Raw genomic sequence first — 18,769 nt, 5'->3', positions numbered from 1 at the left:
TCACTCAGAAGCAGCACCTTAATGTGGACAACTATGTACATGTCTATGGGATTATCCTGCAGATGAGGTGTCTGTCCCAAACCAAACTAGCACAGGATGTCTAGTATCCTGTTCTTTGGAAAGCGTGAAGCCTAGAGAAAGCAGACGATTCTGTTCAGAGTAGATCATCAGCCAAGATGAAGCCCTAAGTGAACATCACCAGTCCTAACTGAGTTTCTCTGGGATTTGCAAGAGACGACGAGTTCAGTTGAATACTTAATTGTTTGGTTACTCAAAACCATTACATTAAAAACCAGAATACAAAATTACAAAAGTTAAAACCAAGAGTGTGTCGGCAAGCGAGTCTATGTAGTATTTCCCGGAACACTGGTGGGCACCGTGAATAGGGTTCATGGTAAGACAACCCGACATACGTCTGCAAAGCCTCTATTCGTGTGTGCCCTAGGCAGCCATCAGCATAGTCTGTAACTGATGGATGAACTTTCCAAAAGGGGCCATCTGTTTTACCATAGTCAGTGTATATAGATGGTAGATCGCCTCCTTTTGCGGTGCGTGACCCCGCTTGTCTTAGGATGGGCCTAAGGTAAAGACTGCGAGCCGTACGCAGAGCCGGGCAACAAAATAAAAGATGGGCCAATGACTCTTGTTTGTACCTGCAGAGCCTGCATTCCTGAGCTCCTGGTCCAGCCTGTTCAAAGACATATAGTTCTTTTAGGGGCAGGGAGTGTAGTCTGTAGGCTAAAATCTTGTGAAGGGCTGCGCGGCCCACGGCCTGCGTGAGATGGTTTTTAGGGTTATGCACAATATGCAGCAGGCATAGGGACTCATGGAAATCTCTTTTTGCCAGTGACTCCAAGTCCAGTTCCCGCGACCGCGCACGTACTTGTTTTATAATCGCGTTTTTAATGGCAGTGTAATTAACGTGTTCGGGGTTCCAAGACTCGGTGGCAAGGTTGAGAAGGTCCTTTGCCGCATTAAGAGTGGCCAACCAGGGATTCCCAGGTTCCGTGAAGATGTGTTTCAGAACTGCCTTGAGTGTGTTCTCGTGTGCCGCCGTTGAAAGGAAGTAGTATTTACTTAGGGCGGCCATGTCTTCCAGATTCTGCTGGTTGAGCGAGAACTCCAAGCGGACGAGGGTGTTTCTGGTGCACCTTGGTAAATGGAACAGTCTCTTGTAAGCTCTGCAATTATTTTTTCTAAATCCTTGTTAAGTTTGCCCGGGAACGCTTGCTGAGCGTAATTGAGGGCCGGCATTAGCTTAGCTTTGAGTACTCTTTGGATAGCCGTTGTGGATGGGCTATATAAAGAGGCTTGTAACTTGCAGAGTGCGTAGGTGATGGTTTTACCTTTGCCTTGAATTTTCTTTAAGTGGACGCCTGAGAGCCCCGACTCTTGGTAGCAGATGCCCAAGTAGGTGTATCGCTGTGTGCTTTCCAAGAAGAGATGACCAAGCCTCCATCTTACTGATTTGTTTTCTTTGGATAATGTCCGAAGTTGATCACTTTTGACTTGGAAGGATTTGCAACCAGTCTGTTTTTGTTGTTATATGCTGCAAGTGCCGTCAGCGCCTTTTGTAGCCCAATTTTGGTATGGTCCAGGAGTACTAAGTCATCAGCGTATTGTATGAATTGAATTTTGGTCCCTCCAATCTTTGGGGTTGCTAAGGCTGCCCCACACAAGGCCCTCTCCATGTCTGCTGTATATAGATTGAACAACAGTGGGGCTAAAACGCACGCTTGTTTTAGACCTCGATCTGTGTCAATCTGCGCGGAGTCCCACGACAGTTTGATTCTCACCCACGTTTTTTGGTACAAAGACTGGATCGCTTTTAGCAGGGATGGGTTGATGTTCCATTGAGCCAGCTTTCTCCACAGGATGGCGCGATCTACCCCATCAAACGCTGCCGAGTAGTCAATGAAGCAGGCGAATAGGGGGGACTTTTGCGCAACCGCGCTTGGTGGACCAAGAAAGAAAGTGCGGTGATGTTATCTACTGTGGCGGACCCTGGTCTAAATCCGTTTTGGCAGAATGGGAGAAGGCCTTCTTCGCTCGTCCAATCTACAAGGTCCCTCAGGATAGCGCTAGCGTAGGCTTTTCCCTCGATATCCAGGAGGGCGATCATACTGTAGTTTGATGGATCTGTTTTGGGGCCTTTCTTGTGGATTGGATGTAAAAGCGAGCCTCTCCATGAGTCTGGCACATCCCCCAAGAGCCAGCATTCCGCACACAGGTGGGTCAGATTTTCGGACCAGAATTCGATGTTCGCTTTAAATAAGTGATCAGGAAGGCCATTAGGACCCGGTGCGCCATTTTGCCTGATGTTTTTTAGGATTTTAGACACTAATAATTTTCCGGGCGGGGCCTTCTTTTCGATGACAGAGTCTGGGTCGTCTCCTGATATGGGTGCGTTATTTTGCTGGTTGGCAGATCCGTCTTCGTTATAAAGTGCTTTTACATGGGCAACCCAGATAGAGGCTTCGAGGGAGTTTTCTCTGTGGTTTATACCTCGTCCGAGATTGCTTAGATAACTCCAGAACTCTTGCAATTTCCTGGGACTCAGCAAGTCGAAGATTTTTAGCCATTGTGCTTCGCAATGGTCTCGTTTTGCATCCCACACCTTCTTGGAAGGGCTTTTAGTGGCTTCTTGTAGTTGTTTTTAGGTCTCGCAGACGTAAAAAGCAGGCGTAAGCCTGCTGTCTGCGAGACATCTTTTGTTGGCGTTTTAGAAGGAATCTGAGACGGAGCTCACGCACGAGCGTCGCCGTCTCAGATTCCTCCGCGAGGGCGCGCACGGCACCACACACACGCATGCGCATACACAGACTCAATCACACACAGTCACGCATGCGCTCACACATTCCCACACGCACACACTCACCCCCCTCCCCCTCAGGCATACACACAGGCAGGCAGGCACGCACGCGCACACACACACACACACGCACCCCCCTCCCCCACCACCACCACCACTCCTCACGGGGCTCACACACACGCACGCGCGCGCACACACACATTAACACATATCCCCCCTCCACTCACCGTGCTCGAGTCGCCTCGCTGAATCGCCTCGCTGAGCTCCTTTTCTCCACACGCGGGGCACTTCTGTGGTTCTTCACGCTACCTCGGCGCTCTCCCTCCATGATGGGAGCCCGCATCAACGCGCAACACCGGCCTCTTCCGGCCGCGTCACAGGCCCCGCCCATGTCACGGGCAAGGATGCCTGACTTCCTGGTTTCGCCCCCGCCAGCAACTCTGCTTCCTGAAAGCGTGCAGCAACCTAGACCGGTAACTTGCGTTTTTGTTTAATGACCCCAAGTGTGCTAGCAGTCTGCCTTGCGTTAATAAATATTGAGGCATATTTTAAATGCTTTTAGTTTAATAGTAAAATTCAGCTTGATGTCAAAGGGCATCTCGTTAACCAAAACGCTTTACAGTTTTAGCCAAGATTTTTAAAGCTTCCCATAGTAGTTTTTTTACATTTGTCTGCCTACTTGTCTGTCCACTTTTCATGCCACTGTCGCTCTGCCTTCACGAAACCGTGAGCTTTACATGAGGAAGGACACAAAGGTGTTCCAATAAACATAGTAACTGCAGAGGCAGATTTGCAGAGTAGTGGTAAATATGTTTTTTTTTCTAACCTGCATAATGTCAAAAGCTATGCAAAAACATACTTTACATAAGGTAGTACGCAAGAGTGTCCGCAAGAGTGTCCAAGTTAACACAGTAACTGCATGGGAAGAATTGCTGAATACTAGTCTGCTCACTTTCCGTGTCACTTTCGCTCTGCGGGTAAGCTACATGAATGTCCAATTAAATACACTTTCTATACGTTTACCTACATCAATACATACTGTTAATATGAAATACAGCTATTTAAAGACACTTTTTACACGTACAGCATACCATACTTTTAATAGAAACAAAAACTTGCGTACATTTCCAAACATTTAGTTGGATTTCATGAAATAAAACTGCCTCAGCTTGCTTACATTTCTAGACATTTACTGCGATATCATGAAACGAAACTGCCTTGGCTTCAACGGTCACCTTTGCCCTTTTAGTTTAGCTTGACAATTAGCAGACAGGCTTTTTCGCACTTAACCATTTGTTCACTAGCCCTATGCATTTCTTTCACATGTACCCCTTGCATTTTATTACCCCTTAAAGTCTGCTATCAGATCAACAAATCCTACTTAAACGGAGAACGTTAACAATTGCCTACACACATCGATACTGAGCGTAAACATCGAAGAACTATTGGGTCTTGATCTGGTGATTCCTTCACTTCGTCTACGCTTTGGGAAACTTTAGGATTCGTTTTCCTAACTATTTGGAAAAGGTAAGCTTGTACTCAGTTTTAAAACGACTTTTTTGCATTACCTCCAAGAAAAATGCAGTTAAAAGATGATATCGCCATTTAGCCTGTTGCTTGCAGTTACAAATGCGACTCAATTCATACTTACTAAAATTTTACATGGGCGCAGTATTTTAATATATTGCTTCATATGCACTCAACTGTACATTTAAAAAACCTTACCGAACTACAAATACGGTAGCAAACTGTAAACAATACCTTAGGTACGACGACATACACGCACCACTATTTCTACAAGCATCGCCATATCATATGCATTTTTTGGCCCGCATCTAACTTTAGTCTGGTCGCGGGCAATTTCTCGAATGCTGTTGTGTGTTGCAAAGTGTGTTACCAATTGTTTTAAGTGGACAATGTTTTACTGTATTTTTATACGCTCACATTACCTGTACTGGCTGCTTGAAGTTAGGTGTTTTTGGCCACTATTGTCACTTTTATTGTGAAGGGCGGGACAGCGGCTTTTGTAGTCTAGTCGCGGGCAATGTCTCGAATGCTGCATTTCGGTGTGTGGCGTGTGGCTCTCTCTATGGACGAGCATAACGGCGCGTCGGGAGGGGGAGGGATGTACCTGCTTCTGCTTGGTCCTGTGAATGATAGTCCGGCCGGGGCCTCCCACTTCTCCTCCTTGTGGCGGGTACTGGTCCTGGCGTTCAGCCTGCTTCGGATGGGGGCTCAAATTGTTCTTGAGGTGGGGCCCATACAAGGGGGGGCGTCCAAGCAGCATGATGGCTGACGGGAGTATTGTTTGCGGCCTCTCAAATGCTTAAGCACCTCAGGATTAAACACTGCCTAAGCACACTACAGATTTCACGCGTTTACATGAGCATGTTACCTTACGTAATACGATACTCCTATGTTATTGGCTGCAGGAAATGCGTCCATAAAAGTAAACGTACAGCTTAAAAAGCTAGCACGCAACTTATCATAATACCGAGTGCCGATTAATATTGCGTTTTTGCAGCTAAATAATTTCTTTAAAAAAATATTTGCTATGTCTCTTTTATACCAACAACATATAATTTGCTGCAATACTTCACATTTGTATTCTTACCTTGCAATCTTTAAGATTCACAACTCTACTATAATGATAAGAAACATGCATGTTAACTTGACAATACAGCTAAAAATGAATACTTTATGCAAATAATTAATGCAAATTAGTTATTATTAATAGCAAGTACGAACACATATATAGAACAATTATCATTTACAATGCCAATAGCTTAAACTTTCCTAATGCGAGACCTATTGCATTGTAAATGCTTGTTTATTTAAGCTTGTGCTGATTTTACGGAAGGCTTTTCGTTTCGTATTCAGTTGTTTGGCGCTTTTTTTGATTTCTTAATTTTATCCATATGCGGTAGGAGGGTACCAATGTGTCCCCACGAAGTGTCACCGCCAGGGTCCCGGTTATACCGTTCCATGTTGCTATTGCGTCCTTCTTCTGTTCACTCGGTGGCCAGCCTATCCACGAGTTTGCCCAGTTGAATGTGGTAGTTTCAGTCTGCCCCCATTTAATTCTTCTGGGTAGCTTTATCAGTTCTTCGCCGTCGGCTGCTCCAATGCATTCTAGCCTGTGGCGTGTATTTACTGTTAAGTTCAGCGTGATGGTTAAGGCGGCATGATCGCTGTCGCTACACTAATGAAATGAGAAGTTTGACATTAGGGGTTACAGTTTATCTCTTAAGATATACTCGATCGTCGTTTGGTTGTTATACGTAGGACCAACAAAGGCCCCTGGGTTCTTCTTTAGATGAACTGAATGCGCTGTCACCAGTTTGTAAGATCTTAATAGGTCGTTCAGTGCATTAGTGGCCCCAGACTGATGACTTTGTGTGGATAACACCCCTATATTGTGGATGTTAAGGTCATCAAGGATAATACATTCTGATGACGGGAATTGGAGCAATAAGGACTCTAAGCAGTTTGTGAGCGTGGGCAGGTTGACTATAGGCCCATGTGGATTATGATAAATATTGATTAGTAAAATTGGGAAATTTCCATTAATCGAGTGGCGACCTTTCAGGATGCCCGCCTGAAGGGTGTCTGGAAGGTTGTTTATTTCCGCGAATTCCAGTTTCAACGAATGCTTTATGTAGACTCATATCCCCCCCGATGGTCTTCCAAAAATGTTAATCTTTTTTGCTGGTTTACCATATTCTGCCTATCCTCTTAGTGAAAGAGGGTTGATCAGCCAAGATTCTTGTATACAGATTATGTCCGCCTCCTCCATGAATTTCACCGCGGCTTGGTTTTGCAACAGCTTTTTGAGCCCTGCAACATTTCAGGTCATGATTTTTCAAGCTATTAGTAATCCGGGTTTTATTTAGGAATCTCGCTTGCTCGTTGGTCGTACATTGGTAAAGTTGGCCTGTATCTTCAGGGCAATACCTGTTAGGAGCTAGGGTTTAATGCTAGCGGCAGCCAAGACCAGTCTTTGCTCGCACACCCCTTTGATACGCATAAACGTTTGCCTTGACTCAAGTTGGTTGTTATCTTGATTGGGGTTCCATTGATTAAGCCTATGTTTGTACCACCTTTGGACCCTTGGAGGATGGACGCCGCATGGCGCGTGAGTAGAGGGGGCGTTTGAGCGTGGGTGCCCTCCAGCTAGCTGTTCCGGGCTTTGCGGCTGGGAATGCAGGAATTGAGTTTTTAAAATTAGGGGGTATTTTTGCGCAGGCTTGGACTTTATTTTTATACCCCAGCTTTCCAGTTGCATTTGTTGACTTTTCAGTGCCTCAGCCATGTCTGAGCTGGTAAAGGTTAGCTCCGTGGTTTCATTTTTCTCCCCCGGATCTGGCGGCAAAAAAGAAATAGTCTCGATGTCTGTAGTTTTTGTCCCTTCCAGCCCTGGGATGTTTGCGCAAAGTGTTAGGAGGTTGCTGCGATTGAGAATGTCCCACTTTCCCTGTGAAACATAGTCCGGGTACAGCATTATTTTCCGGTCCTGGGGTTGTGTATGGTTTAGTTGGCTGGCAGAATCCGCGTCCTTCCACTTTTTTGCCTGGGCGTCGATTAGTAGTGGTTGTACCGCGCCAGGTGGATTGGCGTGTGCCTGCATTGTTGACCCTGTTGCATGGTGGAAAGACGCAGTAAGCGGTGGGCTGGTCAGGTCGTTTGATGGCATGTTTTCGGCGTACTCTGGTTTGCCTGCATCCGATGGTACTTGGGTCACTCTACGCGTCATGATCATTGTTTGAGCGGCGAGCGGAGAGCTTCGGGGGGCTTGATTCACTTCCCCATTGCTTTGTCCTTGCAAGTTGTTTGCTTGGTTTTGTATTGACAATGCTGGAGCTAGCTGAAGAGCTGCAAAAGAAGCCAGTGTCGTCAGGTCTATTGCTGCATTGATTATGTGTGAGGCTTCCGGGGTTGACTCATTTATTTCTGCCATTTTAGTGGTTGCTGCCATTTGGGTCGTTTGCTGACTCTCGGTATGACCAGGCATCTGATTGTCAGGCCATAGCCATTGCCGGATAGATCTGGAAACGTGGGATTTTTTTTTTACGCCTTCTTGAGATTTTTACATTTTTTTCTTATTTTTCCTAGATAGAATTTGGAGTTCTGGGCTGGTTGTTTTGGTGGTATGTTGAGGGTCTTGGTCTTTAGCCTGGTTCAGGGGGGCGTTTGTTCTGCTCACATTAATCGTTGCTGGAAGCGCCACACTGGCGGTTTTTTCTCCTTTGTGAGTTTCTGTGCTACAACTTTGGAAATTTGTTGAGCCTTGTGTTTTTAGAGAAACCTGGGCGGGGTCCTGTGCGGGTAAGTTCTGGTTCTTACTTGCTTCTTTCTTAAGATCCTCTATTAATGTGGTCATGATATTTGGGAGTTTTTCTAAGCTGTACAGAATTGGACTACAGCTGCATGACTCTGGCTCGAAATGTGTGCTGTCCTGTGCTCTGCAGATCAGTGAATTCAGGTGATCCAATTTGGAGTCAATCCCAGAGATCAGGTTTGCGACAGTTTGTAATATGTTAATCTGAGCGTCAAGCTTATCAGCGTGCATTATTGCTGCGCCTGTCATTGAAATCAGTGCCTCGTTGATCAGTGATAGATGATCTGTGATCGCTGGGGGCTTCTCCCCCCTGTCCGTGCGGCTACTCACAGGCGTTGATTGCTGGGCCGTTTTGTCTAGTTCCGGGATGCTCCATCTCGACAGGTTCAGTGACTGGTTTTGAAGGGCGGCCGATAATTCTGGGGTTCCTCCTTCATTGACTACATGAGTGCTATAAGGCACGTCGGGCATGTGCGCTCCGTTTGCCGGGGCTCTTCTTTCGTTGTCAGAGTGTATGCTGTTAGATACGTGAGACGTGAATGCTCCGTTTGAATTTTAAAAGGAATACATACACATACACATGCACGAAGGCTGGGGAGCAGGCGATCATATGAATAAATCTAATCTTCTTAAGAGAAGATAAAAAAAAGTTAAAAAGGAGAAATCAAGAAGGAATAAAAGATCACAAAGCAGTGTCTGCTCTCAATTATGGGAGTGTAAAATAAATAATCCAGTAACCAATAAACAAGGCAGTCAGCACAGAGACTTCACAGCCCTCCAGGGCGCTGAGAAAAGCAACCAGGGGGAGCGTGAAAATGCACCCTGGACTGGGGCAGGGAACCTGGCAGCAAACAGGGTGAACTTAGAGTTGCACTGGAGCGAGTAAACAAGCACGAGTGCTTGAAAAGTGCAGACGCGCACACAGCCATGCAAATGGGAAACATATGGCCCCTGCGCGCCGCTGCTCGCTCCCGCAAGGTGGATGCCAGCACAAGCACAAGTGCTTGAAAAGAGCTGACTCATTCCAAAATGTTATCTTCTACAGCAGCACTTGCATGCTGCCAAGGCAAGACCTAAAAAACATTCATGGCACTCCTACCGAGTAGTATGCCATTCATCTTCAAAACAATTCAGCGCTTCCACAGGGATACTAGTGGCTATATAAATACAACTATAATACAATCGACATGGTATGCGAATGCACATCTGATTTGTTATGTTATAGAGTGTCACACAGGAAATTAAAATGTGTACTTCTAACCTCACTCTCCTTGGACACATTTTCACCCTCCAAACAAGAGACAACCCCGCTGTTTACTTCAATGGGCCCTCCAATACTCTACATCTTTCATACCCTGACAAAAATACCACCCAGAGGACCCTCTATATCTTACATTTATTTATTAGGGTCTCCAAAAGGGGGGAAACAGCACATTCCATCCAAATATAATTTTTTCGGGGCAAAAACTGACTGTCGCTTTCTGCTTAAAGATCTTACAGCTACAATGGTGGGAGAGGTAACACTACATCTCAGAGGCCCAAGAATTCCCTGTAAGTATAGATCACTGCGCACTTTTGTATCCCCGGCACACGTGCAAGGAAGGGAGACAGGCAGGCTTAGAGCTTGAACGAAGAGCCCTGGGCACAGTTTATTGCTGTTTGTCCACACTACAAGCTGGGAATAGGAGCAAGGAAAGGGGAACATTCTACACATCCCTGCAACAGTTGTGGACATATCAGACAGGACAGCTGCTCCACTACCCACTTGCTTTTTTAAAAAATTAATTTCACATTTGATGTAGTTTCTCTTATGTTCAATTTTAAAATTCTATTGTTTGGTTAACGTGTGAAAGAAAGTCTACTTCTGCTTGATTTGAAAATCATTTGTGAAGAGTTTGAGCTGCTCTACACTACTTTTGAATATGTCATCCTCGATTTGTTGCTTTAGGTTTTTAAATTAAGGAGCAAAAGATTTTAATTTATTTTCCAGATTTTGTATTGGAAGGGCCAACAATGTACTGACAGTGCTAGTGAAATACTGGCCTGTGATACACGTATTTGTTACACTCGATGTCAGAAATACTGTGAAACTTTCTGTGTTGTATAATATGTTATCACATACCTGTCAACCTGTTGTGTCTTAAGTCAGGGCAAGACCAGGTGTTTAAGAAGGAGATACCATTGCAAGAGAAAACAACGTTCTTTGAGAGTGGTTCATATTTGTTAAGGTGGTGACCGTATGGAAGTTGATGGTGGTTTGTTGCCCATTTTGAGGGAGAATTTTGTAGAAAAGTTGGTGAAATCAGCCAAATGAGGGTGCGGTGAGTTTCCATCTGTAAATACCTCTAAATACTTGAGAGATCTTCAGAGCTCCAAACTAGAGCCCATTTTAAGGGGGGCAAATCTGTTTTGTTTGCGACTGCTCCCCCACCTGATTAAATTAGAATCGCTTGGTTCGGTTTGAACCACCAGGGGATCGCCTTTAACATCTATCACTAGGCATGGTTTGATTGGGGGGGGGGAGGCAGGGATTGGGGTGGTTGCCCAAAAGCTGAGAGTGGCTCTTTTCCATGTTAACACCAAAATAAGGGCTGTTTTCTACCGCATTGCAACCCATGGGGAAACCTGAAAGTGTTTTCATGGGTATCATTCCTGAAGTTGACATCAGCACGTCACTTACATAAGCGCATCAGTTGTAGGGTCTCTGATCGCTTGGCAGCAGAGGAAGACTCTCCAGCGTATGTCGAAGGAGCTGAGAGATGAGCGAAGCAATGGAACTCCAAACGCTAGCAGCTCTCCCAGTGCTGGGTGCTTGAACGTGACCTTCCTCTCTGTGGCGCCCAATGGAGTGCACGTGGACGGGGAGGTCAAGTCAACAGCACCCAAGTAGGTAATCCTGACCGGTTTTGTTTTCTGCATTCGAAGTTTGTTCACACATTGGTCCTGAGGATGATGCATTAACATTAGCCTTTGGATTTGGCACAGAATTTCCTTGTCTGAGTCCCTTAATTTATTGTAACGTGGAGTAACAAAGCTGTTTTGTCTCAAACAGATATTACACAATCGCTCATACTAACAGAATTAGGGGCAAGCCGTAACCCAGATGTTGTAAAACTGACCTTTGCCAACATGGAAAGACTTCTGTGTATTCCAATTCATGGGTAAGTTCTGTTCTCTTATGTTGTATTTTTGTTAGAAATAATCAACCAAAAATGCAAATTTTATTATCTCATTGTCCTGTTATAAACACATTTATTTACAGATGTCATATTTAGCTTTTGGCCCACATGCAGCTCTGTTTCTACCTATATATGTTATGGAATCCAACATATTTCTGTGCTATCATATTCTTTATATAGAAGGAACATAACCAAACTAATTAAAGCTTTGGCTGAATCTCTGACTTCCTCACTAAAGAGTCTTTTGTTGAATTAGTTTCACTCATTCTACTTGAATTAATTGGCTTACTGGCACGGTTAAACCTCCAGGCCCACTGTTGGCGTTGCTAGCAGTATCTGCAAAAAGGTGTGGCTTAAACAATTTTTGTAAAGTAAATTAAATCATGTGTTTGTGTGTGGGTGTATGTTTGTGTCTGTTCGCAGGTTTTTGTGTAGTTGTGTACATACATTTGTATACCTTCTCTCGTGAGAAAAACGTTTAATAAAATTGTCTTCATCAATCACAAAGTTATGAACTTGGGTACTTGAAAATATTTGGCAGAAAAACTAAACACCACTGTGGTCTTTTGCTCTGCGGCTTGTCAGATTTCTTTGTGAGACCTGGTGCCTACTGGGTGCTTCTTTAATCTTTGTCTGGTGCCATTAGCATTGGTTCCCAAGTACTAGAATAACCTAGTACTCCATGTGCAATCTATTGACCATGGCACATAAAGTGGCTAATTGAAGACCATAACCTTGTTTGCAATTAAAAATCTGAAAGAAGAAAAAACATTTGCTGAAGCATCTCACCTGCTGCTGCTTCAAGGAAGTGATGAGCTGACACCTCACCCTCAGGAGAACTGTACAGGGAGGCAAGGAGGGAGAAATGTGAAAGTTCAAACTCTGGGGCCCCTACTGGGCCTGGGTAGCCTGTGCACAATGCCTATCAGCCTGGAAGGACCTTGTGGTCTAGAAAGGCTAATAGGCACCTCTCACTGGGCACAGTAGCCACTGTCTGAAAGAGGAAGGTACCTTGCAAGCCGCTTAAGGTTCAGTTCTGGAGTCTCAGCTCAGTAAACAGGAACACTTCCCCATGGTACTGCATCTTTATTGAGGTCAATGAGGGAATTAACAACAATATGGGTACACCGTTCACAAACATTGAAAACAAATTAAAAAAATACATGCTGTAACCTCCCTAATAAAAAACCAAACATCTTTACAACAATAAACGAGCAGCAACATGATTGTTAATTATATTTCAATAAGGTACTGCAATAAGATACTGCGTTATGTTCATTCAAAGCATAGTAAGCTAAAAACATAAACACTGTCAAAAGTGAAAATAATGAAATACATTTCCTGGGCTAATGTTTTAGAACACTACTAAAAACAAAACATGTCCAATGATTAATTTAAAAGAATATTATAAAATTATTAATGTGGAAAATAAATCACTGCAAACTAAAAGTGCAAGCCAATTACAATGCATGTTTATTTTTAAAATTAAAATAAACTCTGTACCATCCACATAGGAAAGGCTATTTCTTTTTAATGAACTTGAAAGAAAACTTCTTCTCAATCTTTCTTTCATTTAGTAAGCCTCACTGACTGAAGTGCATTGTGCAACATTTTAGTCTTCCTGACAAACTATTCAATAGAAAAAAGTATTTTTGCAGCATTTTTCCTTCAACAGACAACCTGCATAAACATTGAAGGAATGCGTTTGTACCTTTTGATTCATTTAATCACAAGTAATATAACACACATGTATGCTTCTATTCTAACAAGCATTCTCTGAACAGAATACACTTTCACACATATACATTCTATTAACGTGTACCAAAGTGCATCCTTTCTTATACAACTGTACAGTGAACAATAAAATAAACTCACAGCTACTTCCTTCCACATATACATTTACACGTCAAATCGCACATTTCAAAACCATAACAAACTCTATTCTTATTGGTGATGTGTACAACCTGCAAAATACAAACCCCTTTGCACTAAAAGTACACATTAGGACTGCAAGGATGTGTGGGCATCGAGGGACTGCAGGGATGGAAGTGAGTCACAGAAACCTGACACTTAGTAAATTCATGACCCTTAAACAAATTTCACTATATATGTAAAACATAGCTTTATATTAAAATGTCTTTAAAAAAAAGACCTAAAGGAGTTGATACTGATGAGCATATTGCCTCAATAACAAAAATAACCATTAGCAAAGTCAGTAGCTTGTGCCTGTTAAATGCATTAGCTAAACGTTTAGTTTTGACAGTGCTTTTTGCCCATACTGAAAAGCATTGTCAAAAAGGAAAAAACCATATCCAACCATAAAAGTAGAACAGCTGTTTCCTGGCAGCGCAATGGCAGTCCGACAGCCATAATTATAATAGGGCGGTTGGAAGACCACCCCTGCAGCGCCCCCACTAGTCTGGTAGTCTGTGGACCGCCAGACTCTTAATTAGGCCTTAAGATGATTCATATCTTATTCCTAAATGTTGCTATAATTCTGTGAGTCGGGACCATCATTAAATTTATGCATGAATTTCCTGGTATCAAGGTTGCACCCCATGTGGATCCTCCTGACTTTTGCTTTTTTTCTGGTTTCCTGCTCCCCACATTCATTATCAAAATGATGCAGTGCAAAATCACAATAATGTTTATTGCTCATGATTGCTAAGACTATTGAGGTATCAAGATCTGCTTCACCTGCCACTTTAGCCTGACAAATGTTTGCAGAATCCAGATCTGCCGCCAATGGAATGGGCAGAATTCTTCAATCCAGTGTTCTCTTGTCAAACTTGATTTTCTGGCTCCTGGGAGCCAACAAAACAGGCATCTGAATTTGCCAGACACTTGCACGAGGGTCCTGAAAGTGAGGCCTTTCTCTCACTCGTCCCACACTTTTATGGGAAAGATATTCTGCACATTGTCTCCTGAGCCAAGTGGACCTGAGAACTTGCAAAATCGTACCTGTAAAAGTGCATTTCCCTTTCGTTATGGTTTAAAGGGAGAGTCCTTTCCAGACATACTTTTTCACCATCATAGTAGTTAAGGCTTTTCTTGAAGTTCTGGGCAAAGTTTGTTTCCCCACTCAGGAAACCCTCTCCTGCTTGCGAGGCTTATCTTTCCAAACTAATGGCCTCTCCATTTTACTTACATAAAAGGCTGATGTTAGACTTTCTTTTATCCTTTTAAAGTGACCTGATATTAGTTGTTTTTGGCCTCTGCGCACTTTAGCACTGAGTCCCAGTGTAAAGTGCGTGTGCACTCTGAGTGCGTGTGATGAGACTGGCCTGCCCTCCGTAGGAATGCATGGGGGTTATGTATGTCCATGGTACTTCCTGGTATGAGAGGAGTGCCAGAACGAGTTTGGTATGTGCAAACTCGTGAGAATAAATGCTGCGCAATGGTGTGCACAGATTTATTGTGACTAGTGGAGAAGTGCCACTTTTAGAAGTTCGCATTTCTGTGTGCAGTGTGTCTGCCTGCCTGATGTGGAGTGCATGTCTGGCTTGTGATTGACAGGGGCTTGATGGTGTGCTTGGCTCCAGGAGCCAGGATGAGTCTGTCCAGTGGTGAATAAGGAGATCTGCATGTAGATGGGAGGAACGATTTGCACCTGGGACCTCAATAGGGCTTGCCTTCCCTCCACAATGCTGGCTCCGCACCCTGTGGTGCGTTTGAGCACCTAACCCCCACCTGACAATGGAGAGAGAAGCTGAGCACAACACAGTGCTCCAAAGCTCCCCCAAACCAGCGGCATCTGTTTTTTTCCTAAACCCTGTGCTGTGTCACGAAGGAAAAATGTGTATAAAAAAAGGGGTGTGACCCCATGAAAATGTTCTCTGTTGTTCCTGACTTGAGGGGGGAAGGGGGGGCTGCTGGGCGCCAGGAGGAACTACCACTAGGGACTACCTCCCTGCTGGAGGGCCCTGTGAGCTGGCCTGCTTGGGCCCAGCCTTTGCCCGACCCACCCCCTTCTTTTTCCCCTGGACTTTGAGGCTGCAGTGCCTTTGAGCGCTTTATTTTTCATTCTAAAAGAAGTGCTTGACCTTCGTGCTTGAAAGTGCTGTGCTTCTGCCCACAGGAGGACGGCTGGTGGCCTGCAGCGCGAAGCTGCACTGTGTGGGATTCCCCCCACAATTGCTAATTATTGAGCAGGTGCCCACCCTGCATCTCTGCGCTAGAAAATACGAGCGGGAGCCCACCCCGTTTTGGCACCGCTGACTTGTGCAGAGACCCTAGTGGGAGCCCACCCTGCATCGGTGCCTTCGTAGCGGGTTCCTACCCCGCTTTGTGGGCTTAGGAAAGAGGAACCACCATTTTATTTCGATTTGACCGAAGGCGGAAGCCCACCCCGCGCTTCGGTGAAGAGAAAAGTAAAGAAGTTCCTCGCCGCAGCCCCGAGGGAAGCCGGAGGGTTGCCTGGCAACCGGGACTCCAACCGCCACGTCATTGTGACGCAGAGCGGAGACAGAAAGTCCCGGCTCCAGGGAAGGCCATGTGGACAAAGGGGGCGTCTGCGCCCGTTGCCCCCGAGAGCGAGGGAGAGCCCCGTGCTGCCTGGTGAGGAGCAGAGAGTGGGTGAAAGTACTGGCGGGGCTCCTGTGTCAGAGGTAGGAGCCCCGCATGCCGCCTAAATCACCTGGAGCTTTGAAGGCTCCACAGGAGAAGGCGCAGCGGTCTAAGAGTAAGGTGGAGGGGGCACGAGGCACATTGTCGGTGCCTGCCCCCGCCGCATGTCAGCCCTGTGCCGTCCACCCTGAAGAGAGGAGACTGTAGGGCAAACAGGAGAGTCCCGGTGAGTGGGGGGGGGGGGGGCGGATCTCGCTCGGGAGGCTGCGTTGGGATCACCAAGTCCCGGTGTGGCTTGGGGTCATTTCTTGGCGCCCACAGTCTGGTTGTGCCAATGAAGGCACAGTGCTTGAGCAGTCCCGCAAAGGGAGCGGACTGCTCCAACGAAGGGGGCCACAATTGTGCTAATAGGAATCTGTGGTGCCCGCGCTGATTTTTCCAACTGCCCCACCTGACTGGGCATCTGCAACGGTGGGCATACTTTTGCTTAGAGCCCCAGTGAGACCCCAGCGGGCACAGTGGTGCCAGGCTCATTTCACATCTGCCCAAAATGTAAGATAACAATTCTAACAGAGAATGCAGAACAAGCATTACATGGATTACTACACCCAGCAAGTAGTGGGCAGCTTCCAAGTTTAGGCCTGATCTCTTGCTTTGCTGCGTGCGCAGCCAGCCTGGACATTCTGGACATCGGGCGTTTGAGCGCCTGGGGCCAGTTTTCAGTTGTTGTGCCCCGCATGGGGCACACTGTGTTTATAATGGTAATTACATGATGTTTTATACCTTACGTGATGCCTAATGTGATTTATACGTAATGTATTTATGCCCTGAGGTTTGGGCAGGATAGATTTAATTCCTAATGTGTAGTGTATTTATGCTTAGGATGTTAGGCATAGTAGGATTTATGAGAAGTTGATGATGCCAAGTTCATTTCTTTTACCAGTAGCGACTAGTTGTTATTACTGATAGACTACATTTAATATTTTATGCTACAGTTAGTATATGTTCTACATTTGCTAATTTCCCTTTGTGATTACTCCGACAGTGGCCCAATTGGCCCTGTCGGATGTATATAATCCCCTGTAGATACTGCCCAGTGCCAGTTGACATAGTGTACATTGTGTGATTATGATCTAATGTGTTTTAGGATAATACAAAGGCTATTTTTGATATAACCTTGTGTGGAGTTTCCTCCAGGATAAGCCTGACTGCTTGTGCCAAGGTACCAAGGGGATGAGCAGGGGATATCTTTGGCATGTAACTCCCAAGCCCTGACTAGAGTGGTGGTCTCTGCCTGGCTTTGGAGCAAGCCTTAGCCAACCAGAGATCCCATTTCTAACACCCAATCTGCAACATCTGCATTAAAAGTGTTTTTTCTTGGGACTAGAAGGCTGGGTAAGCTTCAAGTCCTCCGGCCAGAGTAACTTTATTTAGTTTCTCAGTTCAAAATGTTTACTTAGGCACTTATCCGTCTTTCCTGGCCAAACTCCTTTAGGATTTTCACAGCAATCAAACCACAGCAAAGAGTCTCTAGCCTGAATGTGAAAAGTGTTTTAAAATATCACTCAGATAACACTAATGCCATTAGGCAGTCCAAAAAGTAGTCCATAAATTATGGAGTGGTCCACACTGGATTAGCCTCCACTTAACAAACAGTAGAGCTATGAATACTGTCCTGTATTATTGGTTATTACTCCAACTGCTTCTGCTTAGGCCAAAGGTACCTTATACCGGTGGAAAAGTAGCTATTGCTGCCTGATGCAGAATGTACATTTTCCAGATATTGGCAATGACCCGGAGGTCATAGCTTATATTTACAAAACATTTCTGAATTACACTCCGACTCCATACATATACTTAGGTGGCTTGTAGCTCCTTGTCCTAGAAGTTGTTAGGCTCTTTGTCTTCACTTTAAAATCCTTCTCCAGGAATGAGATTAATTTAGTTTCCCATTTTAGTCTATTGTTTCTGGTTAGGAAAGAGATTCCTGTGAAGGTGAACCTAACGTTACTTACCTGTAATCCTCTCTCTCTTGGTCATGGATATTCTACCTGTAGTTTTCCCTTATTTTAAAAATAAGTTGGTCAAAATGTTATAAAGGCACTGATCCTTCCACTGCATTGCCTTCAAATTGCTGACCCTACCCCAAATGATGAGAAGCATAGCAGTTTCTGAAATTCTTAAAAGTGCTGCTTATTAGATGCTAGAGTATAGCTGTGTTTCAGCCCAGTGCATTATAGTTTTAATTTGGTAAATTGAATTTACTTTACAAAAGGGTAATCAAAAATGTGCATTAGGTAGGCATGTTTTCACTAGAACTTTTTTTTTAAATTACAAATGCTGTTCTGGCGATCCCACCCATGTCCAGAGATATACCTCTGAAAGACCAATATGGTTTCAGTTAAGTAAGGTGCATCAAGTCACGGACAGCAGATATTGCAAGAGCTATAAACGTTGAATCCACAGAATCCATTCCCTGTACATTTGAAGCCGATCTGTGAGTTATCCGCATACCTGTAAACATCAGTTTTCAATCTTGCAGCAAACTGGTGTTAGACCTGGCATTCTTGGTGTGATTTCCCCTGTCTTTTTGTCCTTTTTTGTGTGCCACTCGTATGCACTGCTGTTGCCCTCCTGTTTTCCTACGTGTATATGCCATTTTGGTCTTTCTTGAATGAAGCTGATTGTATGTGCTGCTTTAGTCCTCAATAGAAGGAGCATTTTTATAGGGAAGGCTTCATTTATTACATATTTTCAAAATTACATCGGTTATTTCACAACAACATTGGAATACATTGTTAAATACATATTTAACAAATATTATAATTTTGGGATTACTAACTACATGTGGTCGGCAGGCCTGTGCTGCTCTCT

General features: G+C 44.6%; 1 protein-coding gene across 3 annotated transcripts in view; it reads left to right on the top strand.

The window, feature by feature from the left end:
• The window catches only part of IMPA1 (inositol monophosphatase 1), a 94,387-nt gene that overhangs the window by 64,071 nt on the left and 11,547 nt on the right, over positions 1–18,769 (top strand). For all 3 annotated transcript variants that reach the window (XM_086965934.1, XM_086965932.1, XM_086965933.1), the window contains exon 7: positions 11,203–11,311. In XM_086965934.1, the coding sequence (XP_086822060.1) occupies positions 11,203–11,311 (109 nt within the window). The remainder of the gene's footprint in view (positions 1–11,202; positions 11,312–18,769) is intronic.

Source organism: Lissotriton vulgaris, chromosome 4_1 (assembly GCF_964263255.1).
Source record: "Lissotriton vulgaris chromosome 4_1, aLisVul1.2, whole genome shotgun sequence".
Lineage (NCBI taxonomy): Eukaryota > Metazoa > Chordata > Amphibia > Caudata > Salamandridae > Lissotriton > Lissotriton vulgaris.
The sequence above is the reverse complement of the archived record's forward strand: the minus strand, read 5'-3'. Positions and strand labels throughout refer to the sequence as shown.